Source organism: Emiliania huxleyi, assembly GCF_000372725.1.
Source record: "Emiliania huxleyi CCMP1516 chromosome Unknown EMIHUscaffold_196, whole genome shotgun sequence".
NCBI classification, from domain to species: Eukaryota; Haptophyta; order Isochrysidales; family Noelaerhabdaceae; genus Emiliania; species Emiliania huxleyi.
In genome coordinates this window covers 188,250-211,259 of record NW_005200631.1, presented here as the reverse complement: position 1 = coordinate 211,259, position 23,010 = coordinate 188,250, and the positions used below count along the sequence as shown (strand labels likewise).

The following is a 23,010-nucleotide window of genomic DNA, read 5'->3' as shown; positions in this document are numbered from 1 at the left end:
CCTGTTCACCAGAGCTGGCGTGAAGAGACGCTCCTCGCAGAAGCGAGGAAGCATCACACCCGCCAACGGCTCCGGGTCGAAGCGTAGATGGTTTCGAACCGTCGAGGATTGGCGGCAGCGACTCCGCCAGCGCGGGCCGTGCCTGTTCCAGCGGCTCATATGTGGATCTCGGCTGATCTCGGCTGGTCTCGGCTGGTCTCGGCTGATCTCGGCTCATCTCGGCTGGGTTCGCACCTGCTGCAGCAGCTCGCGCAGCGAGAGCGCGAAGCCGGGCCACCGGGTGCGCAGGTGCGCCCAGGCGGTCGGCAGGGTGGCTGGCGTGATGAGGCCGTGAGAGATGGCGCAGGAGAGCTCGACCTGCGAGGCGAGACAAGGCGAGGTAAGGATGGGCGAAGCTGGACGGGAGAGGGCGCAGGAGAGGTCGGTTACGGACGGCGTGGGCCTACACCTCGCGTACATCTCGGCACATCTCGCGGCACATCTCGGCTGATCTGGTGGCGAGATCACACGTTGAGGACGGCGTGGTGCCAGCCCGCAGGCACGTAGACGAGCTCGCCGGCCCGCTGGAGGCACTCGCGGACGCGCAGCCTGCTCGCAGCACACGCCGTGAAGAGGCGCCCTTCACGGCTGGAAGGACCTCTCGCCCCGCCCCGCCTTCCCTCTGCGGCGGCTGCTCGGAGAGGCGCGAGGTGGGCTTCGAACCAGCTGTCGACGCCGTGGCTGTACGGCGCGAGACCCAGCCCGTGCACGTCGGTGTCGGGAGGCAGCAGCAGCCAGCGCTTGCAGCCTATTGCCATACCGCCTCAGGCCGTCTGTGCAGAGCGGTGCATCACTCGCAGCTGTTGCGGTTGTGGACCGAAAAGGCAGACGCTCCAGCCGCAGGTCATGCGTGTGTCATCGTGGAGCTTGCTGCCCGTCCTGGGTCCGCCGACGAACCAGTGTGGCCGGCTGATCGTGCCGGGGATCTCGTCGAGCGCGTCCGCAAAGCCGGGAGGCCGGGTGTAGTCACTGAGTAGGACGGCTTTCTCTCCGTTGAACGCAGTCTCGACGAGGTAGCGACCGCCGTCCTGCGCAGTTTCAGCGAGGAAGTCGGCGAGCCTCGTGTGCGTGCCAGCGGCGACCTCAAACTCGAGATGGCCGTAGTGCTCGGCTAGCAGCGAAGGGCTGCCCCAACGTGACGCGGCTCGCCACCCGTCGGCGACGCCGCGGAAGAGCTTTGGCTCATCGTCCGCTACAAGCTCGCTCTCGGTGAGCTCGGCCAGCGGGTGGCGTCGGATGGCAGTGGCGGGAGGAGGCTCTTTGGAATGGTCGGACATAGACGCGCTACAACTGTAGTAGAGCTCTAGCTGGCGCGATTTGGTGCCAAGCACGATTCGCCGCGTTTTTCTTGCGTCTGGAGAGAAAAAGAATTTTCTACTCGCAGAGGGCTTGTGGCAGGGGCAGGTGTCAGGCGCGGAACCGAGCCGGGGTTGTTAGGGGCTTTTCCTCCTTCCCCGAAAAAAGAATTCGTCGAGTGAGGGACGAGATGGTGAGGATTGCGCTCACCGCGGAGCTGCTGGGCGTCAGTGGTGGACATGGATCAGGTAACGTGGATGGGTCGGTGATCAGATACAACAGGTGCTTCTCTGCAATGAATGGGAGTAATGCCAACTTGTGCTGCAACGCAGACATGCAAGCAGCCGCAGCCCTTCGGCCGAGCTCGATCGGACTTTGGCCTCTGGCTGCTGCCTCGCGACAGGGGACCGATTTACTTGAGGCGAAAGGGGGCCGCAGAGTGGGCCCGGTGGCACAAGCAGAGCCAGTCTGGTCCATGCCGGCAGCCCTCAAAGCCCTTGCCCGTTGCGGACATCACCACCTACCCGCCCGCGGCACAGCAGCAGTTTGAGGCTGAGGCAGAGAGGAGGGCATCCGAGGCGTTGGCGGAGGCAGCTGAGGGTGAGAGCGAGGTCGAGGGGTGCATCGACCTTACCGGCAAGGCTGATCGGCCAGCAGTGCTCAAGATGCTCGATCAATACATCCACAAGATTGCAACGGCAACTTACTGCGTGGGTGAGGGTGTCCAGACGGAGTCACAGTATACCGGTGAGCGCAACAGTTCGGGCGAGTACGACGGCCATGGCGTCCTCCGTTATCCGGACGGCGATGTGTACGAGGGCGGTTTCGTCGACGGCAAACGTCACGGCCACGGCCTCGAACGCGACAAGAAAGGCCGGATTTTTTTTGATGGGTTTTTTGAGGACGGCTTGCGGCATGGCCACGGCAAGAAAACGTCTTCTAATGGCACTACTTATACGGGCGAATGGGTGCGCGGGGACAAGAAGGGGCCGTTCGCAATCACTTGGGCCGACGGCACGCATGAGCTGTGCTGCTACCATTGCAATTCAAGCTACTTCAAGCTACCATTGCAGTCCGGGACTGCAGTGCGCTGGAGCAACGGAGGCCAATCAGTGCGCCAAATTAGGTACTTGCCGCTCTGGGTCATACCTAGTTTGGTTCAGCAATGCGTAAAGGGCTTCGAGGAGTTCGGCAAATGGTTCAGCAAGGCATGGGGTGAGAAATCTATCTCCCAAGCCATGTGTCCCATTGCCGCACGATCGATCGATCGCATCCTACTCGCGCTGCTCGCTTTCCTGCTGCTGCTGTTCTCCTTGCTTATAATTGTTAGTATAAGCTACTCTTTGTTAGCAATCATACTAATCTTGTTGGTGCCGATTCTCGTGGCAGCTATTTGCATCCGTTGTCAGCGACGATGGTTCCCATGGTTCAACCAATGGTTTCCATCTCGTGGCCGTGAGATCAGCAAGGAGCGGGCCATCGCAATTGCCCGCGAATTCCAGCTGCATCCGCCAGAGAGCGTTGCATCCACGCCAGCACCCAGCGACACCGTCGACAGCGTGATGTGAGGTTCTGGGTACGCGGCAGTCTCGATCACAGAAAAAAAATTGCTAGAAGAAAAACGAGCACGCATATTCTCCCCCCTCCATTCTCTCCCCCTTGGCGCGGGCGCCCCACTCCCCCCAGCCCCTGAATCGCGTACTAGCTGTGGCTACCGTAGGCCACACTTGCGTCGCCGGGGGTTCCCTGCCCTAATGGGAAACTGGCCGCTGATCCGAAGACCGACTGCACCAGGGTTTGCTAGATCGCGCGGGGTGAATGAGTGATGAAGTTAGTGCCTTGGGTGCCCGTTCCCCATGGTGGCTTCCCCTGGTCTCACGACCATGAATGAGAGCTCTCACTCCCAGGGTACTCCCGCGTATCTCGGCTCCCTTATCCCCCCCCTCTTCCCCCCCCTTTCTCTCTCCGAGATGACCCGTGCTCTACGTGCCTAGGTTCGGTCCTCGGGGAGGGGGGATTGTCGGTGTGTCCTCGCGAGTTTTTTCGCTGGACGCCCGACAGCTTCGATTTCCCTCCTTAGCGCCCCGGGTAGAGCGTGGTCTCCCCTGGAGCCTGCCACGCCCGTTCTGTCTAAGCCCAGGGTTCAGCTTTCCAGTTGATCCTTATCGGACTGGTGAGTTCCTTCTCGCTGTCAGTGTGACGCCCCGGCAGACATTGGCAGCGGTGCTACACACACTACGGCGAGTCTACGCCATTTTTCGTTTGACGTTTTTAAGGGTGTTCTTTTTTAACAATTCCTCTCGAGTGTTTTGTTTTGACAAGATTTTGTGGGCTAGCTATCTCGCAGTACATGCGCACGAGCTTACCGTATTGTTGCACTATGCACATAGCGGTTTAAGCTTTAACAGGAGGAAAGAAATTTTAGCCATCGTGTTTTTCTTTTTATGCTTTGGCAGTAAAAAGAACTGCGTGCGGCAGGCGCGGGCTCGGTCGATATCCCATACTTCGACTCACATCTTCATTGCTGCGGTGTGAGTGTGCCCGGGGAGGCGCGGCTGCGGGGTGGGTTGAGAAGGTCTCAGAATGCAGAGAAACTGCAGGCGTGGGCAGAGGCGCGCGCTGCAGTTTCTCTGATCGGGCTGCTGGCGGTGTGAGCGCGGGACGGCGTGGTGAGGCGTGAGGCAGGCTATTGTTGTGGGGTGCGGGCTGCGTCGTTAGGCGTATGCGTGCCCATGGTGCTGTATGCTGTGTGTGCGAGCAGGCTGGCGGTCTGTGCAGCAGAGAGCGGTTGAGCGCGCGCGCGCGCTCGTGCGGGCGTGCGTGCGCGCAGCGTGCCACGCGCGCGCCTCGTGCAGTGCAGACAGGCGCGAGGCGGCAGGGGCGCAGTGCGGAGCACGCGGGCTGATGGTGCTGTATGCTGTGTGTGCAGGCAGGCTGACAGGCTGTGCAGAAGACTGAGCGGATGAGCGCGCGTGTGGGAGCGTGCGTGCGTGCGCGCCTTGCGTGGTGCGGAATCTGCGTCGTACTCGCGGCGCGTCCTGGTACAGCCGCTTGTGAGATGCCAGAAGCAGTGTGCAGAGCCTGCACAGGGCGCAAAAAGGCGAGGTAGTGCTGGTGAGGTGTGCTGCGGCGCGCGTCGCGGCGTGAGTGGATATGCGGCTTGCTCTGGTGGTGCGAGGGGCGCGTGGCTGGTGCGGGCGGCGCGGGACGGCCATGGGGCGCCAGCACAGGGCAGACGCACATGACACAGGCTTCTGGGCGCTACGCGTGTGTTTGCGTGCGCGCGGGGACGTACGCGCAGTTTTCACGCGGTGTGCGTGGAGAAGGGCATGAGGGGCGCCGGCCGCGCGTGTATTGGCGTGTGAGAGTGCGTGGTGCCCGAAGGCGAGAAGGCCCGAAGGCAGGGAGGAGTTCTCCGCCTCGCGAAACGAGACTTGAAGAAAACCTCAGTCTCGATCACAGAGTCTCGATCAGAGACCGATCACGATAATTAGTTCTCGGGACCAGTGTTGTGCGAAAAAAGCGCAGACAATGAGGAGCTGTGAGTTATAGCTGGGCTATGAGACATTGCGGAATCTGACATTAACACACGACAACGTACGTAACGCGTGACCCCCCTCTCCATGGGCATGGCGTCACGCGCCTGCACCACTCACCCGTCCCCCTCCTCCGAAAGCCCGATGACGGCGCCGAATGCCTCGAAGAGTGAGCCGATTGGGATGGCGGCGATGGCGATGCCGGCGATGCACATGAACGCGGCGACCGCCCTGCCTCCGAGCGTGAAGTCGCACACGCCCCACTCGCCGCAGAGGAATATGGCCGTCATGTAAAGCGCGTCGGGCATGTGCGCAAACGTCTCTTGCGAGCAGCTGCCCGGGTGCGCCGTGTTGCACGCGGTGGTCGAGGGGAAGGAGAAGCACTCGGCCGGCGAGAGGCCTGTTCGCAGGCGGAGGCGTGAGGAGGCGGCCCCCCTCCCTGGGAGCAGCACTTAGCGCAGCGAGGTGCCGTCGCACTCGCGGTAGTTTGGGTTGTGCTGCTCGAAGAGGAAGAAGAGGGCTGCCCCTCCCACCCAGATGATGAGCGCCATCAGGCCGGTGGCCACCAGCACGTCTGCCGACGCGCGCAGCACGTTGTCGAGCAGCGTGAAGGCGGTGAGGAAGCGCTCGAGCTGCAGGACGCGGAAGAGACGGAAGATGCGGAAGACGGCCGCCGCGTCCGACGAGCTGCCGGCGAGCCCCAGCGCGAGGCTCGCCTGCTGCACGTACCACGGCAAGAAGGAGAGCAGGTCGACGATTCCTGCAGCCGAGACGGGGCCGAGGTGAGGCAGAGATGCTGCCGCGGTGGGCACGGCGAGACGGCGAGCATGCACCAAAGAAGGTCGTCGCGTAGTAGACGGGCGAGTAGAGGTGGCGCTTGTCCTTGGCGGCCGAGAAGATGCGCGCGCAATACTCGCCCGAGAAGACGAAGCACGAGACGGCCTCCAGCACCTGCTCACAAGCAGGCGTGTGAGCAAGCGCGGCTCGCAGCAGGCGACGCGCGAGAGGGCGGTACGTCGAAGAAGTTGTGCGGCTCGTTGCCGACCCACCGGTCAACCTGGCGGGACATGAGGACGGGGAGGGCGACTCGCGCCCTTCTCTTCCCTCCCTCCACCTTCCCGCCCCCGCCCGCCACCCACTCTCGGGGGGGCTGATCGCGGCGGAGGGACGGCCTGCGGGACAGTCTCGGCGGCGACGGCAACGAGGTTCGCTAGGATGAGGACGAGGATGCCTGCCGCCTCGAGGCAGCCGAGAGTCAGCCGAGAGTCAGGGAGCGTCAGGGGTGCAGGACGAGGATACCGCTGCGGAAGGCGCCCGACGCTGCGCTGCGACGCAACGAGCCGTCTCCGTTGAGGAAAGTGTTGACCTGCTCCTGCAGCGCGTCCACCTTTGGCCCCCAGCGAGAGCGCGGCGGCGGCAAGCCCTCCAAGGCCGCGTACGCCGTCTCAAAGTAGCCGTCGCCCGACTCGCCCGTCTCGTGCCGCTCGTCGACCACCTATCCGAGGTGCGGACGAGGTGCGGCCGAGGGGCGGCCGAGGGGCGGCCGAGGGGCGGCCGTGATGTAAAGCCGAGGTATGGCTAAGGAGGAGCCGGCCTGCTGGAACCCCGAGGCGATGAGGCCCGACGGCACCGACACGACTCCGACGGCGGCCACGACCATGAGGAAGCAGGTGACGCGGCCGGCGGCGGAGTAAGTCACGATCGGGTAGTCGCCTGTCTAGAGACGGAAGCGTGAGGCGACGCCGCTCGCGGCAGAGTGGTGGGTCAAGGGTAGTCGGCCAGTGAGGTGGATGAGGGTGTAGAAGGATGCGCCGCCCCACGAGCCGAACCTACACTCCGGGAGAAGTCGGGTCCTCTCGGCTGTTCTCGGGGAGGACAGAAACGCCGCCGCCCCAATCGAGCCGGTCCGCCATCGTGCAATCCTCGATGCAGCCGTACGAGGGTAGGGGGTCGTCGAGCTCGTTCGCCGTGTCGGCGTGCTCGCACAGCCAGAGCAGCGACGAAAAGAGCAGCCACAGCGCGAGGGAGGCGCCGGCGGCGAGCAGGAGGGGCTGCCGCTTGAGCCGGACCACGTCGTCGATGAGGGTGATCGAGGGCACGTACTTGTCGAGCTTGAGCAGCCGCAGCAGCCGCAGCATCCGGAAGTAGGCGTCGTGCTCGTCCACCTGTGCGAGAGGAGCCGAGATGAGCCGAGATTCCTCGAGGTCGGGGCGAGGGCCGCGCGCTGCTCGTCCACCCAGCCGCCCGGCGCCGCCTGCGCGATGTAGAAGGGGATCACGGCGAGGAGATCGACCGCCTGTTCATGAAGCAATCGACGGTCATTCGGCATCTTGGGGGGCGACTACGAGGAGGCCGACCACCGAGTAGAAGGAGAAGACGAAGCGGAGCCGCGCCTGGCCAAGCAGTGGATCGATCATTCCCTCCGGCGCCCGAGGCGATGGGGGAGAGAGAGAGGCGGAGACGCACCCGGCCGCCGCCGCCGAGGTCGGGGTCGGCGGGAGCACTGAGCAGCCGCAGCAGGTACTCGACGGTGAAGAGCAGGACCTGTTCACAGCCAGAGGCGTGAGGAGACGCTGTTCACGGCGGCAGGCACTTGACGGTGGCAGGACCGAAGCCCACTCGGCCGCCGCAAAGAGCGAGCACTCCGTCGTCGCCGCCGCCGCGCCGTCGCACTCGTACTCCGGCAGCGTCTCGAGGATGGCGAGGCCGACCGAGAGAAAGATGACGCCAAAGATGACTCGCAGCGCCGCGCCGCTCGAGAGGGCGGCGTGGATGGCGGCGTAGAGCGGCGGCGGCGCGTCGAGCGGTGTCGCGTCGGCCGCCGCCGCACTCGCGTCCTTGGTGCGCCCCTCGACGAGCTGCTCGAAGGAGGCGCCAACGAGGCCGATCGGGATGCCTGAGGAGTGGGGGGTAGAGGGTGGGTGGTTCATCACTCGCGGGTCAGGCCGGCGAGGCCGATCTCGATGCCGAAGAGCCCCGTCGCGACGATCGCCATGAGGGCGGCGAGGAGCTTGCCGGCGGTCGAGTAGTGGCAGAGCGGCGATTCGCCCGACAGGTTGAGCAGCGTGAGCCACATCGCGTCGGGGATGGTCTTGTAGCTGCCGGCCATCTCCGCGTCCAGCGAGCCGCGCTCCGCAAAGTACATCCCCGTGGCGAAGGCGACCTAGCCACAGCACGGCTTCATGAAGAGGCCCCGAAGCACCCTCACAGTGCATCCCCGTGGCGAAGGCGACCCAGACGAGAAGCGCGCCGAAGCCCGCCACCGAGAGCAGCGGCAGCGCCTCGCCGAGCTGCGCCGCGAAGGCGCGCGCCACGCCCACCTCTGCGCGAGGCGGCGGCGCATGCACGTCCATGTGCAGGTGCCGCTCGTCGAGGAAGCGATCGCGCTCCGTGACGAGGTGCCTGCTCTCCAAGTGCCGCACCGAGGCGCGCTCGTTCTCCGCCTAGGGGGCAGCCACCTCGTGCTGGCCACAGTGCAGCGAGGCCCCCTCCGCCTCGTCGAAGTCAGGCCGTGTGTGGACCGCTACCTCCAGCTGCAAACTAGCTGCAGCTAGCAAGGCGCCTCGCTGACGAGGTGCGTCAGGTTGTCGATGCTCGCACGGACGCCCGTCTCGCCGTCCGCTGCCTTCCGCTTCTCGAGCACCACCTGGAAGCCGTTGCCGACGATAGAGGCGGGGATCGCGAAGAAGGCTACGGCGACGAGGGCGACGAGCGTGGCGAGGAGCTTGCCGGCGGGCGAGTGCTGCTGTACGAGCGGGAACTCGCCGAAGAGGTTGAGGAGGGTGAGGAAGAGGGCGGACGGGATCGACTCGAACAGGCTCGAACAGGGCGGTCCGCCCTCATCCCCTTCCTTGGCCGCGCAGCCGGCCTCGGAGCAGTCCACCAGCCCCCACTCGTCGAAGGAGCACGCGCCAGTGTCGACGTCGGGGCAGGCGGCGCAGTAGATCATCTTCGGGTTGCGCCGCTCGGCGAGGTAGTAGAGGGACGAGCAGATGGTCCAGATGACCGTCCCCACAAAGGCGGCCGTCCGCAGTAGCCCGCCGCGGGAGAGCTCCTCGTGAAGCTCGTCGAGCAGCGTGAAGGACTCGACGTACCGCCCCTCCAGCCTCATCATGCGCGCGAGGCGCAGCATCCGGATCGCCTGCGAGGCGGGCAGGTTCCCCTCGATGAAGAAGTCGAGGTAGAAGGGCAGAGTCGAGACGAGGTCGACAAGAGCGTAGAAGGAGACGGCGAAGCGGAGGCGACCGCACGCGCCGGCGTAGGCGGCGTCGGCCTCCGGCGCAGTGGCCAGCCGCGCAAAGTAGTCGACGGTGAAGACTGCGACGGTCAGGATCTCAAACACGGAGGTGCCGAGGAGGCCGTTGTCGTCGTCGTTGCCAAAGAACCACCGGTCGAGGCCTCGACAGCGGTCCGCCGCGCAGAGCTGGTACGGGCCGTCAGGGTTGTACTTCGGGTGGAAGACGGTCGAGAGAACGAACGTGAGCACGTTCAGTCCGATGAGGACTACGGTGACGCGCTGGTAGCGCCGTCCGGCCGTGCTTCGGCCCTCGAGAAAGTCGTAGACCTGGCGGTTGGCCGAACATGGGATCATCCATGCACGATTCGGCCGACTGGGGTTGGACTCCTCGCGGCCTCGGTGACACCCTCACTCTCGAGGTTCTCGAGGTGGATATCCTTTGGCCGCGTTGGGTAGCGAGGATTGGTGTAACCCGAGCCACGGAGGCGTGATTTCTGACGGCCGACCGTCAGTGCACGGAGTTGCCCCTTCTCCGACTGCCCACTAGAGTGTGCGTGTCGAGTGTCGTCATCATACATATCCTGTCCAGCGTCCACCCATACCGCGTTGGTGTCCAGTCCGAGCCTGGCTGTTCTTCACCTTCCTACATACATACATTAGAGTGTGTCTTGTGTGTGAGAGAGAGCTCCTCGCTCATTGAGACCCATGTCGGCACATGAGACATGTGTGGACTCGTGGGATTCAAAAAACTTGCTCCTTGCTGCGCGCCATCCTCGCGCGGCCGCTTCTTGCGCCGCGACTGCAACTCGTGAACTGCTCGTGAAGTCGTCGGGGCGACCTTTCGAGCTCTCGCTGGAGTCGCTCCATCTGTTGACGCTTGCGGCGCTGTTCTCGAAACGGGTGCCCCGGCTAGACGACGTCCATGCAAGAGAGCGGCCGCACACTGCTCGGTACCCCCCCTGCACAACTAAGCTCATCCCTGCTGCTAGGGGGGGGGGTCTGACCCCCCCAGCAGCAGAGCGCTGCTGCTGGGGGGGGGGTCCGGACCCCCCCAGCAGCAGAGCGCACTGGACCAGCTCTCCCGCCTCTTCGCCGCCGCCCCCCCCTCCACCCTCGGCTCGTGTTTGAGCGGTACGCTCGAGGCGGTTGTGTTCACCGCGCCTTCGAGCCCAATACACCTTCGTCGTGTCGAGTGCTGGCGTTTTTTACAAACACTTGTGACCATGTGAGTCTATCTTGTAATACCACACGCGCCTATACATCAGTGTAGTCTCATCATCGAGTGATTGCTGGCTTGTGGCGTATGACCTCGCGCGGATATCACCAACGACGAGCATGCGAAGATGGGAACAATATCTTGTACAGCCCGCTGTGCTCCCCGCTGTGCCACGGCGTATGATGGGCTGCGAGAGCCGTATCTTCCCCCCTTGAAGCAGAGGCGCCGCGAGGCACGAGAGGCGTAGAAGAGAGGCTGGCGTGCCCCGCACCTCCCGGTTGGCAGTAGGAGGGCCCGCCGGTGAGACCACTGATTTTGATGCCGACCATAAATTCTCGCCACTGGAACGCATGCTACTTTACAGCTGCTGTCTGTACAGAGATGCCAGCACCCCCCACAGGCAGAGCGCTCCTGCTGGGGGGGGGGGTCCCGACCCCCCCAGCAGCAGAGCGCTGCTGCTTGGGGGGGGGGTCGGCCATGCGCTTAGTTGTGCAGGGGGGGTACCGAGCAGTGTGCGGCCGCTCAGAGCGGGCTCTGTAAGAAGCCGAGCCCCGTAATGTCGGGGCCTGTACCGCCGCTTCGTCGTTCGTTCCATACACCACACTGGGGTGGTAACGCCCCCGAACTCGAGGTGCGTGGCGGCACAAGTGTGTCGAACACCGCGGGTGGCCGCCACGCACCTCGAGGCCATGGGTGGGGGCCTTGTATGTAGGGAGTGAGTGTGACCCGCGGTGCTTCCCCCCCCTCCCTCCCTCCCTGCTGCGGCCGCACACACGCGCACACACTGACTCACAGATGCGACGCAACCACCCCTCACAACACTTGTGGGGAGTGCGCGCGCAACCGACCGCAAGCGGGTCGCTCCATCCAGAAATCTCCCACCCAATCAATTCCCCAACCTCTCCCGCGCCTCGCTGCACGCCGGTCTGGCGAGACACGCAAGCTGGGACCGCGGCGTGAGATGAGAGCCTCTGAGAAAGAGAGCATCGCAGCCAGCGCTGAAGATCCGCCCAATTACGATGAATGAAAAGGAAGTATAAGCAACCCGCGAAATGCCCCAAAAATTGCTACCGGCAGGCGAGCAAGTAGTTCCGCATTGGTCGCCGCGCTCTGGTTGCCGCCTCCCCTGAGCATCTCAAACAAAGCAGGGATGGCGATCGAGGCGCGACCTGCGTCAGCAGGACTACCCCTCATCTTCTGGCTCCTCAATTGTGTGCGCAACGCCGGGGCGCAGTGCGGCTTCGCCACCAAGGACCCGCACCTACACTTCGCACATGGAGGCCGGGCAGACTTCAGAGGACGCAACGGGAGGTTCTATACCTTCTTCTCGGTGCCCGGCCTCTCAGTCAATGTCAAGACAGAGGACGCCACCTTCAAAATGCCTGCTCAACACCTTGTTGTTGACGGCTCCTTCATCACCGAGGTGCACGTGGTCGCGCGTGTCGGCGGTGCCAAGCGGAAGCACGCCACCGCCTCGTTCTGGGCCTCAGAGCTCAATGAGTTCAACACTGGGTGGCGGGTCATCAACGGGACCTGCGGCGCCAAGGGGAAGTTTGTCCTCGGCATGGGCGACACTCGCTCATGCGAGGACCTCAAGGTCAGGCTCGGCTTCTCTACCGGAACGTTCACCTTTGGCCAGTGGTTGGTCAAGGTCCAGGGCAACTTTGTGTATGGGCACATGAAGGGGCCAGCCCACCGGCTTGACCTGAGTTTCCGCGGCCGTGGCGACGTGGCAGAGCGCCAGCTGCCGCATGGCATCATCGGCCAGTCCTTCTCGTCGACACAACCGCGGTTTGGCAAGGTGGACGACTACCCGCCGTCGGGCCACTTTGTGACAGATGCGATGGCGGAGGGCGCGATCGAGGGGATGGCAGCCATGTACGAGGTGGCGTCGCGGCACTCTACCCGTTTCGCTTTCTCACGCTTCGATGCCGTCGAGAGCTCGCCTCCGGACGGCACACTCCTGTCCGCCGAGGGGGGAGTCGCTGCAGAGGCTTCTGCCAGCGACCTGGAGGCTGCGCTGCGTGTCGCTCCTCGCCGGCTTGCCGAGTTGCCGTGCTCGCCTCCCTCTCCGCCCCCGCCCCCACCTCCGCTCCCGCCACCACCGTCCCCACCGCCACCCTCGGGCCTGCCGCCGCTCTCCCCGTCGCCGCCGCTCTCGCCGCCGCCGCCATCGCCGCCGCCGCCGCCGCCGTCGTCGCCGCCATCACCGCCGCCGTTTCCGCCGCCAATCCCGCCACTGCTGCCGGGCGAGAAGGTAGCGTCCACGATTGCCTTCACCATCAAACTCGGCACCCTGGGCACGCCGTCAGAGCTCCGGACGCCCCACGAACCACAAACCGCCCTTCCGGCGTCCACAGAGGCCAAGATGTACGGCATCGACGTCACCGCGGGTCAGAGGCCAGAGGTGGTGCGATGGCAGTTGTCTTGCCGCGGGATAATGCTGTTGGCGGGAGGCGCTCCCTTCACCGCCATCGTGCCCGCCATTCCGGGCACGACATGTTCGCTAGAGATGTACGGTAGCAACTGGTATGGTGCCACTTGGGCAGGGCTCGGGCAGAGCGGCCTCGAGCCTACCCTGGCGCCGTCGCCATCATGACTGGGGCGACGACTCGGCGGGAATTGCCTTTGAGCGTCCTCCCCTACTCACCCGCACCCTCGAGCCCACATCTCTACCCACCACACCCCGTCCGTCCCAACCCTGCTTCCTATGTGTACTTTATATCCTACTGGACGTACGCGTTATCCGGTAAGTCTACAACCCACAAGCTCCGCGACTTATGCGATGTCCTTGCTTGTGTGGGTTGTGGGTCGCGGCGGGGTTGGGCTACGGCTCTAAATTGATCCCTGGTCTGGACGATTTTTTCACGGTATCTCCGCGGCGAGGTATATGGCGGGATACCGTACCGCGGGATACCGCGGCCGATACTGCGGGATACTGGGAGATACCGGAAGATGATGACGAGATTACGGGGGGATATCGGGGGATACGCTCGAGAGATACGGGGAGATACGGGGAGATACGGACAAATGCGGGGAGAGATACGGGGAGATAGAGCGCTATAGTCCCTATATAGAGAGGGGAATATGTGCGGCTTAACCGTTTTACGGATTACGCGGAGATATTCATACATCAGGATTTCCCCGCTTGCATCATATCATGGTTTTCGCCATGATATTATGGAGGCATGATATCTTAAAGGTCGGCACGTCATTTTCACGCTCTTGAAATCACACCTTGCGATTTCACACAAAGATCACGCTCTTGAAATCACACTTGCGATTTAACACAAAGAAATCACGCTCGCCGCTCGGAGCCCGGAGCGATATTTTGTGCCGGTTACTACGGCAAAAATGTGTATAGCTGCGCGCGCTTCTACTGTACACGCGGGCGCAACGAACATGGCTAGTACAGCAGAGCACATGCGAGGGCACCGGCGCCGCGACTTCAGACAGGCTGCTAGTGCTACGACTAGTCTGGAGAGGCAAAGCGTCTATCATGACTCTACATGCGGCGTTGGCAATCGGCGCGCCTATGGTGTTGACTCGCACCGAAGGTAGTGTACAGTCGTCCCCAACGTCGCGCGCCTACAGCCCTCTCCACCCAGACAGACAGGCTGCTACGGCTAGTGGAGAGGCAAATCATGACTCTACGTGCGACGTTGGCAATCGGCGCGCCTATGGTGTGAACTCGCACCGAAGGTAGTGTACAAGCGTCCCCAACGTCGCGCGTGCCTACTCTCCTCACTCGGGGCGTGTGGGTATCGGGGCCGATGCCCGCGTGGAGAGTACCTGCGGGCAGAGAGCAGCGTGCCGATCACGTTGACGTGCTCGTCCTTGGCCGCCGCGTGCAGCGCGGAGTTGGACGCGGGCACCTGGTCGAGCACGTTGACCCGGAGGAACCGACTGCATGTCGATGTTGGGGCCTGGCGCGGCGCCGGAGTCGCCGAAGTCCGCCCGTCCGTAGCCCTCCTCTGCCTCCGAGAGGGAGCGCGCGTCGCCACCGCCCGAGAGAGAGCCGCGGGCCGGAGACTCGGAGAGGTTGGACAGCTCGCTGTCGCTGCTCTTGCTCGCTCAAGCCGGGCGCGTACGCGTCGTCGCTCAAGTCGGTCATGCCCTGCGACAGACACCACGGGTGTGATTCGAATGAGAACCGCGTGGCCGGTTGAGCTTCAGGTTTTGCGGGGATATGGCCGGCCGGAAGCTTGCGTCGCCACTCACGCTGAACGTTTATCACGCATCACACTTCACGGGGAAAGGATTTCTTTTTCGCGCACGACACTAGGTACGGGACTGGCCGACTCAGGGTGTGTGGCAGCCAGCTGGCTGTGTGTCTTGTGAGCCTGTTTTGTGTCTGTGTGTCGCTCGTGCGTGTCGTCATCACCTGTCCAGCGTCCACCCATACCGCGTTGGTGTCCAGTCCGAGCCTGGCTGTTCTTCACCGACCTTGGCCGGCCCTGGTACGGAGCGCCTAGTCCCGGATCACTAGAATGCGCCACAAGCACGCGCCCACTCGCACGTGCAAGGGCATGGAGGTTGATGAGCACCGGTTGATCCTACGTTCCACAGGAGAAACAAGAATAGTGGCGCCGAAGGTAAAGAAAGGACCAAGGGAGCAGGGGTGGGCGTTTGAAGAAAGCAGGCCAAGAAAGCAGGGCAAGAAAGGTACACATTTGCCCTGCACGCTGGTGGCAGCCATAGGTAGCAGACAAAAATACTTTATCTCTCGGGATGCGCTTCCTTGCGCGTTTACCGACCCACACTGCAAGCATTCAATTTCCTGTAATGCGTGCCTGTGGGAGGGGGGCTAGTGCTACAACTTAAATGCTATGGGGCTCCCCTCCTGCCGGCTAGCTCCCCCTCCCCAGCATGGGGTGTATCACGTTGTGAGGTGGGGAGGGATCCCCTGTTCCGTCTGAACACGTGTGTTTGCGCTATGTATGATCACTGCACCACTGCAGCGGTCGCGGGTCGGTCTAATTTCAGTTTTCACGCTCGGGGGTATGATAGCACGACCATGAATTCTTACTCATGATATCAACAGACCCATCATTATATCACAAATCATGTGCAAATCATGCTATTCTCCATGATTTCATAGAGCCGGGGTTTTCTAGATGGCGAGGTTGAGGTCAAAGTGCAGCCAGGGTGGCGAGGTCATGAAATCATCAAATTTTGAACTTGCCCGAGACAGCCCGGAAATCAACTTTTTATCTCGCGTTCTTCCCAAACCGAGTCCTCTCTACAGTTACATACTTACTTTTCATTTAAGATCCCCGAATGGCCACACTACTCTTCACACACAGTGCAGTGATGTGCAGCGCAGCAGTATAGGCACACTAGACTGCCAAACACTCGTCCGGATCGTCGCGCCTTCTGGGGCCGGTTCTGCAGCCTGGGCGACGAGCGCGAGACACGGTGGGGCTAGAGGAGAGCGCCCCGAGACGACTCCGTCGTTGCAAGCGCTAAATCAAGCGAAGTGTGTCTGCGCACGCGCACACGCACGCGCATTTGCGCTGCCTACTGGTGGCGCTGCAGTAAAGCCGTATCTCCGTCTGTCCTTTGTTTCCGACCCCGAGGCAGTAGACATCCTAGTAGACATAGTAGACATAGTAGACATAGTAGACATAGTACTTAGTAGACATAGTAGACATAGTAGACATAGTAGTAGACATCGACGTCAAAGGAGCAGATGCCGGCGCTAGTTGCACTCTGGGCAGCCCGCACAGTTGAGCTGCCATTTGCACTTCGTCGCCCACGAACTGCACAGGGGCCGGGAGGGGTGAGGAATGCTTGCGCATATTTGGCCGGTGAGTGGGGGGTACACATGCGAGGTGAGTGGGTGCGTAGGAGAGTGTGTGGGAGACAGAGAAGGGCTGCACGCACTTTCCATTGTTCGCGCACCAAGGTTTGCAATTGGGCGGCGGCGGCGTCACAGCGTCGCACTCTGGGCAGCCCGCACAGTTGAGCCGCCAATTGCACTTCGTCTCCCACGAACTGCAGAGTGAGGGCCGGGAGGGGTGGAGGGTGAGGGGTGCTTTCCCTGCGCATTTGGCATGCACATGCACATGCAACATGCACAGGTATAGGTGCAGGTGCATGTGAGGTGCGTAGAATGGAGAGTGGGGGTTAGAGGAGGGCTGCACGCACTTTGGATTCTTTGCGCACCAAGGCTTGCACGGGGATGGCGAGGCGGACGGAGGCGGCGGCGAAGGCGACGGAGGCGGCGGCGGCGGCGGCGAAGACGAGGGCGAAGGCTCCGGCGAGGGTGAGGGCTCAGGCGACGGCTCTGGCTCAGGCGAGGCCGACGGAGGAGGCGGCACGGGCCGGGCGGACGGCGACGGCGAGGCCGACGGAGGAGGCGGCACGGGCCTGGCGGACGGCGACGGCGAGGCCGACGGAGGAGGCGGCACGGGCCTGGCGGACGGCGACGGCGAGGCCGACGGAGGAGGCGGCACGGGCCTGGCGGACGGCGACGGCGAGGCCGACGGAGGAGGCGGCACGGGCCTGGCGGACGGCGACGGCGAGGCCGACGGAGGAGGCGGCACGGGCCTGGCGGACGGCGACGGCGAGGCCGACGGAGGAGGCGGCACGGGCCGGGCGGACGGCGACGGCGAGGCCGACGGAGGAGGCGGCACGGGCCTGGCGGACGGCGACGGCGACGGCGAGGCAGATGAAGGCGGCGGAGGCACGGGCCCGGCAGATGGCGGCGAAACGGTGGAGTTGCCGGTGATGAGGTACACGTCGTAGGCCCCTGCAAGCGGTCAGGGCGGGTGAGTTGAGACGGGGTTCTTGGGGTAGGCGGTCTGATTGAGGGCAGGACTTGTGGCACCGCAGTTGTCGAGGGAATTGTCAAGTGTGGAGGATAGTAGGAGGTGTGAATGGGAGGTGTGAATAGCACCGCAGTTGTCGAGGGAATTGTCGGTGCCGCACACTCCACGGTCGCCCTCACAAACGTCGCCTGCATGGGGGCACAGCGGCGCCAGAGTGAGCGCGCTCGACGGGGGAGGGACGAGCAGGCGAGGAAGCGGGGGGGGCGGGCGCCGTAGGTGAGCTCGCACGAGTCGCAGTTCGGGAGGAAGTTCATCCCGTTAGGAGGGCACTCGGACGGCGCAACCGCGATCAGCGTGCGATACTCCGGCACGCTGCACGAGGTTGTGCACGTGAGTGGTGGGCCCGGGCCGGGCGGCGGCGGCGAGGGGCTGGGCGGAGGCGGCGGAGGCGGCGACGCTGCTGGCGGCGACGGCGGAGGCGGCGACGCCGCGGGCGGCGACGGCGGTGAGCCCGGCGACGGCGGAGGCGACGGCGGACTGGGCGGGCCGGTGGTCAGGCACGAGGCGACGTCGGCCGCATCAAACTTGTTGTAGAGCAGCTTGTTGGCGGTGTCCGCCGGCAGAGGCTGGGTGACTGCATCCTTGGTGGACATGCAGAGCATCGCGTCCGTCACCTCCTCGGGGGTGAGCGCCGGGTGGAGTGACCGAATCTGCGCCGCCACGCCAGCAGCGTGCGGCGTCGCCATGGACGTGCCTGCGTCGTGGCCAAAGGGATGGACGGGGGCGGGAGGCTGGGGTCGGGGGCAAGGGTGTAGCGCACCCGAGATTGTCCTCGTGGCGTCGTCGGCGCCGGACCAAGCCGCCTTGATATCGCGCCCCGGCGCAAAGATGTCCATGCAAGGCCCGTAGTTGGAGAAGGAGGAGCGACCATCGTCGATATCGGTCGAGCCGACGGTGATAGCCTCCAAGGTTGACGCGGGCGACTTCTGGCACGCGTCGCCGTTGTTGTTCCCTGCGGCGACAACCGTGAGGACTCCCGCCGCCATCGCCGCCTGGATGACGGCGTCGTACCGGTTCGCCCCGCCCCCGCCGAGGGACATCGAGAGGACCGCCGGGAGGTCGCGACTCTGCGCGTCGGCGACCGCCCACTCGATGCCCGCCATCACGCCGGCGTAGGAGCCGGAGCCGCCGCACGAGAGCACCTGGACGGTGATGATGGTGGCGCCCCTTGCAACGCCGTAGACGGTGCCGCCGGCGGTCGAGGCGCAGTGGGTGCCGTGGCCGTTGCAGCGAGAGGAGCTGGAGTCAATCACGCCCTGGTAGACGTAGCCGGACACGTCGTTGCCGCACGAGCTCTCGCTGCCCGTCGGGCAGCCAGCGGACCAGCCGGCCAAGGCGCGGCCGCCAAAGTCGACGTGGCCGATGCGGACGCCTGCCGCACGGCGGTACGAGGGGCGCGGTGCGAGGGGCGCGGTGCGAGGGGCGCGGTGCGAGGGGCGCGGCGCGAGGGGCGCGGTGCTAGGCGTGCCGGTGTCGAGGATGTAGACGAGGGAGCCAGAGCCGGTGACTCCGGAGTCGTCGTAGAAGCCGTCGGTCCCATCGCGGCTGTCGATGCGGTCGATGCCCCACGCTTGAGCTGGCACTGGCGCCCCCGGAGGGAGGTCGTCGAGCTGGATGATGCAGTTGGGCTCCAGCTCCACCTCGCTATCGAGGACAATGCTGTCGAGGATGGAAGCGTTGACAGGAGCGATGGCGACCATTCGGGCCATTGGCAGGCGCTGGACGATGTTCGCTCCATACAGGTCGAGTTTCTTGACGAGCTTGGCGACGCAGGCCGCGCCCGAATCCTGCGGGGGGCGGTCGATCCTGAGTGCGGGATCGGTATATTTGATGGTAAGCGGGAAGTGTTGCGGGTTTGAGCAGGCGGCGATACCTGAGTCGTGAATCGCGCCGACTCGTGAACGAGGAGGCCGGCGGCTCCGTTCTTCCCGCACGAATCGACTGCTGCTTGGAGGCGTCGCTTGCGCTCAATGCCGAGGCGCGTCGGCGCGGCCGTCGCGGCCGCGAGGAGGAGCACGAGGGTGGTGGTGAACAGCAGCATACCACTTATGCCCGACTGGGAGTTCGCTTTAGGCGTTTTGCTGGCGGTGATGATATCACGTAGGGAAAAAACAAGCAGCAGTCGGAACAAGCCAGCAAAACGCGTAAAGCGAGCTCCCCCGTGCAACATGATAAAGCGAGCCTGGCCGATTCGGTGCCCGGCGCCGAGCTTTAGGGGCTGTGTACTGGAATCCCTGTGTGGTGGCGCGCGCGCGGCTGCAGGCGAGGCGAGGCGCAGGCGCAGGCGAGGCGAGCGAGGCGGGGAGCCCTCCTCCAACCCACCCGCGCTAGGTCTCGGGGGACGCAGAGGTCACACCCGACGACCTCGGGAACTAGCCGGGGCAGTCGGAGAAGGGGCAACTCCGTGCACTGACGGTCGGCCGTCAGAAATCACGCCTGCGTGGATCGCGTCACACCAATCCTCGCTACCCAACGCGGCCAAAGGATATCCACCTCGAGAACCTCGAGACATGAAGGTAGGTAGGTAGAAAGGTGAAGAACAGCCAGGCTCGGACTGGACACCAACGCGGTATGGGTGGACGCTAGACAGATGATGACGACACGCACGAGCGACACACAGACACAAACAGGCTCATCTCACAACGAAGAGAGATGCAGTGAGGCGGAGCCTACCCTGGAGCCGTACAGAGCTGTTCTTTTTTTATCGGATTACCCAAAAGGTACCATGCGACTCCGCACTACTCCATGCTGCTGTTCTCTACCTCCATCTCAGAGGACGTACTTGACTCACTCACGGTGGCAGATAAAGGCCTTGAACGCAGAGGGAGGGGGCGCGGGCGCGGGCGTAGGCGCGGGCGCGGGCGAGCGATGCTGAGAAGGCGGCGGGGGCGTTGGCTGGCCGAGGCCCGCCGCCGCCACCGCGTCGGCGCTTGCTCGCTGGTCAAGCTTTGCAAGGCAGACGTGCCCTCGCTTCGGGGCGCCGCAGCGCTGGCACCGATTCTTGAACGCATGCCCAGCCTCGCGCAGCTTGCGCCCCTTCTCGATCCGCTGCCAGCGGTTGCGCACGGACGAGACGGTCCGGCCTGCGCAGCGAGGGCTCGCTCAGGCCAGAGGTACGAGCTGCCTTGCTCTCCTTTTGTGAGGCGGCGGCGAGGAGCGAGCGGTGGGGACGACGCTGCCAAATGTCATTGAGAGCAGCGACGGCGGCGCGGACGGTGCTTGCGGGAGGCGAGAGGGGCACACGCGCCTGGTAGCGAGACCGCGATGCGAGACCAATTTGGGCCGAGACCACTTTGGGCACACTCACCGAGCAGTCGCAGGATCGTTAAGTCCTCCTCGGGCTCCCACGCCCGCATATGCTCGTGCACGCCGCCTGTCATAGCGCGTCTGTGGACTGTGGATGGGAGGAGCGGGGTCGGTCGTGCCGTCGCGCAAATCGCGCCTTTCTGTAGCGGTCGTCCTCGCGTTTTTTCCACTCGACCGGCCGAGGGTCCGGCGCATGAGATGAGAGCGGCGGGGGCCTTGGCGGTGGCGGAAGCCATCGCCTGACCGTCTCCGCTGCCAGCGGCACGGGCATTCATGCTGCCGTCGCCGCCGTTGCTGCCGCCATCACTGCCCTCACATCCACGGGTACCCGCGCTTCCGCTGCCACTAGCGCCTGCTCCGCCGCCGCTGCTACTGCCTCCCGCGCCGCTGCCATCTCCCGCTCTATGCCCCCCGAGAGTTCGAGCGATATGGTCCGATTACGTACCGAGCGAACAGGCGAGGGAGATCGGAGACGATCCGGACGAAGCCGCTCTCGCATCTGCTATGGTCTCTCTCTCGATGCAAAACACGCTCGCCGACTTGGCAACAAGGGTTGACTCCCTCGCGCTAGGCGACGAACAACCTGCCCCCGCCCCTCAGGGCGGGGGCCCCCGCCCCCCCGGGGGGCCCTTCGGGGCCCCTCGAGGGGGCGACCCCTCCGGGAAGGCCGGCTTTCCCCGTGCCGGTTCTCCCCAACCAACCCCGCCGGCAGCGCGAGCTGCCGGCCATATTGAGCGGTTCAACCGCGTCGCGCACTCGTCCCAACCGGCGGGCCGTGCAGACAGTCGTCCTGCGCGCCAACGGCTGGTGACGCTGTGTTGCCCTTGAGCTAGTCCTTCCCCGGTCGCCTAGCCTCTGCGCTGTCTGGCGGACGCCTGTATGCCATGCGCGCGGACCACGCTTGCGTGGATACGTGGCTGGCAGGCTGACCCGTGTGCGGGGTAACCCGCGCACGGGGAAGCTTCACGGGTTCGAGTCGTCAAACACTAAGCACAGCGCGGGGGTGTGCCGAGGGGGACTGGGAGGCGGTAAGCCGTCGTCGCCCGGCGCTGCTTGCAGCACCATGGCGATGGCGCTAAGAGGTTCCTCTTTTCCGCGCCCCCCCCGCAAGGCGCGCGATATACACACCGTACCACTACCAACCTAACCGTAGCCTACCGCGCTGGTGGTAGTTGAGGTCGAGTATCTCTCGAGGTTCTCGAGGTTGATATCCTTTGGACGCGTTGGGTAGCGGTGTGACGCGATGTTTTCACCTTTGTCTGCCGCCGTCCCAAAGTCCTCATCTCTCGGTCGGCGGCGGTGGCGTGGGGCAGGGTAAAGCGCGCCAACACGCTGCGACCACACACTCAACACCAATCGTCGCTACCCAACGCGGCCAAAGGATATCAACCTCGAGAATTTCGAGGGACTGTGCGAACGGTGTTCTGACCCTCGGCAGATCACAATGTGATCCCGGCCTGGCAGACGGTGAACGAGCTAGCGTGCGGGGACAGCGGCATTGTGCACGGAGCTAAGTGCATTGCCGTTCTTAACGGAGTCGCTTAGGCGGCTCCGGTGGTGTGCCGGTGATAGTACTAGCACGCGCCAGTTCGCACCTGTGTCGAGCCTGTGTGCTGTGAGAGAGAGTTGTCTGTTTAAATTCTTTTCCTCGCGATGTCCACCCCGCCGCGCCGCCGCTCGCGCCGCCTCAACCCCCCCGCCACCGCCGCTCCCCCGCCAGAGACGCCGCCGCCCGCCCGCCTCCTCGACCTCCCCACGGAGCTCCTCGTGCGCGCCCTCTCCCGCTGCGACCCCGTCGACATCGCTCGCGTCGCGGCCGTCTCGCTTCTCTTCCACGCCTCGCTCGCGGTAGAGGCCATCCGCTTGTGGGCGCAAGAGCGCGGCTTCGAGCTGCCGGCGCAGCCAGAGGGCGAGGGCTGCGCCGTGCGGTGGCTGTGCTTCGCTGCGCTGCTGCGCGAGGCCAACCTGCCGGCGAGGGCGGCGGGAGGCTCTCGGCACAGCCTCTTCATCGACGGTGAGGGGCGGCTCTCATCGTGCGGCACGGCTGAGAATTGGCGGCAAGGCCTCCTCGGTCACGGCGAGGGCGTGACGCAGCTCAAGACGCCGACCCGCCTCCCTTCCCCGCTGGGCGGCGAGCGCGCCGTGAGCGTGACGTCTGGACTCGTGCACAACCTCGCCCTTGCCGCCGACGGTGCCGTCTGGAGCTGGGGCATGGGAGGCTTTGGCCAGCTGGGCCACGGCGACGAGCAGAGCCAGCTGCTGCCGAAGAAAGTCGAGGCCTTGGCAGGGCGTGTCGTCGCTGTCTCGGCTGGGCTGCACCACAGCCTCGCTGCCACCGCTGACGGTGCCGTCTGGAGCTGGGGCCAGGGAGGCGTTGGCGAGTTGGGCCACGGCGACCAGCAGAACCAGCAGCTGCCCACGAAGATCGAGGCCTTTGTCGGCCAGCCCGTTGTCGCTGTGTCGGCTGGAGCCGGGCATAGCCTTGCCCTCACCGCCGACGGCAGCGTCTGGAGCTGGGGCTTTGGATACTATGCCCAGCTCGGCCAC

The 23,010-nt window shown here is 64.4% G+C and overlaps 6 protein-coding genes across 7 annotated transcripts; 1 reads left to right on the top strand and 5 right to left on the bottom strand.

Annotated features, from left to right (window-relative positions):
* Positions 1 to 503: 503 nt before the first annotated feature.
* EMIHUDRAFT_233747 (hypothetical protein) lies at positions 504 to 1,316 on the bottom strand (the record flags this gene model as incomplete). Its single annotated transcript, XM_005782029.1, has 3 exons — positions 504 to 588; positions 703 to 787; positions 857 to 1,316. The coding sequence occupies 3 exons, from the start codon at positions 1,314 to 1,316 to the stop codon at positions 504 to 506; spliced, it is 630 nt and encodes a 209-aa protein (XP_005782086.1).
* A 783-nt stretch (positions 1,317 to 2,099) lies between these two features.
* On the top strand, positions 2,100 to 2,351 carry EMIHUDRAFT_48165 (hypothetical protein; the record flags this gene model as incomplete). The annotated part of the gene is made up of 1 exon (XM_005782028.1): positions 2,100 to 2,351. A coding segment is annotated over one exon (252 nt), but the record flags the coding sequence as incomplete, so codon positions are not given.
* A 2,972-nt stretch (positions 2,352 to 5,323) lies between these two features.
* EMIHUDRAFT_233743 (hypothetical protein) lies at positions 5,324 to 5,940 on the bottom strand (the record flags this gene model as incomplete). Its single annotated transcript, XM_005782027.1, has 3 exons — positions 5,324 to 5,631; positions 5,705 to 5,822; positions 5,887 to 5,940. The coding sequence occupies 3 exons, from the start codon at positions 5,938 to 5,940 to the stop codon at positions 5,324 to 5,326; spliced, it is 480 nt and encodes a 159-aa protein (XP_005782084.1).
* Positions 5,941 to 6,147: 207 nt separating this feature from the next.
* On the bottom strand, positions 6,148 to 9,462 carry EMIHUDRAFT_233742 (hypothetical protein; the record flags this gene model as incomplete). The annotated part of the gene is made up of 10 exons (XM_005782026.1): positions 6,148 to 6,345; positions 6,502 to 6,588; positions 6,749 to 7,036; positions 7,108 to 7,167; positions 7,232 to 7,264; positions 7,338 to 7,415; positions 7,481 to 7,729; positions 7,858 to 8,034; positions 8,105 to 8,314; positions 8,443 to 9,462. 10 exons carry the CDS (start codon positions 9,460 to 9,462, stop codon positions 6,148 to 6,150), a joined length of 2,400 nt encoding a protein of 799 aa, XP_005782083.1.
* A 6,425-nt stretch (positions 9,463 to 15,887) lies between these two features.
* Positions 15,888 to 19,327, bottom strand: EMIHUDRAFT_558383 (subtilisin-related vacuolar protease; the record flags this gene model as incomplete). 2 transcript variants are annotated; one of them, XM_005782025.1, is made up of 10 exons in its annotated part: positions 15,888 to 15,933; positions 15,986 to 16,086; positions 16,211 to 16,321; positions 16,475 to 16,936; positions 16,982 to 17,078; positions 17,226 to 17,285; positions 17,369 to 17,851; positions 17,918 to 18,529; positions 18,626 to 18,944; positions 19,031 to 19,230. In XM_005782025.1, 9 exons carry the CDS (start codon positions 19,196 to 19,198, stop codon positions 16,026 to 16,028), a joined length of 2,373 nt encoding a protein of 790 aa, XP_005782082.1. The 2 variants fall into 2 exon arrangements, with proteins under 2 accessions (XP_005782082.1, XP_005782081.1); XM_005782024.1 differs by lacking the exons at positions 15,888 to 15,933; positions 15,986 to 16,086; positions 16,211 to 16,321; positions 16,475 to 16,936; positions 16,982 to 17,078 and having other exon boundaries at positions 17,089 to 17,285; positions 19,031 to 19,327.
* A 507-nt stretch (positions 19,328 to 19,834) lies between these two features.
* EMIHUDRAFT_442730 (hypothetical protein) lies at positions 19,835 to 20,774 on the bottom strand. The gene is made up of 3 exons (XM_005782023.1): positions 20,623 to 20,774; positions 20,405 to 20,544; positions 19,835 to 20,240 (listed from the first exon to the last, which is right to left on the bottom strand). Exons 1-3 carry the CDS (start codon positions 20,736 to 20,738, stop codon positions 19,945 to 19,947), a joined length of 552 nt encoding a protein of 183 aa, XP_005782080.1. The 5' UTR covers positions 20,739 to 20,774; the 3' UTR covers positions 19,835 to 19,944.
* Between the last annotated feature and the right edge of the window lie 2,236 nt (positions 20,775 to 23,010).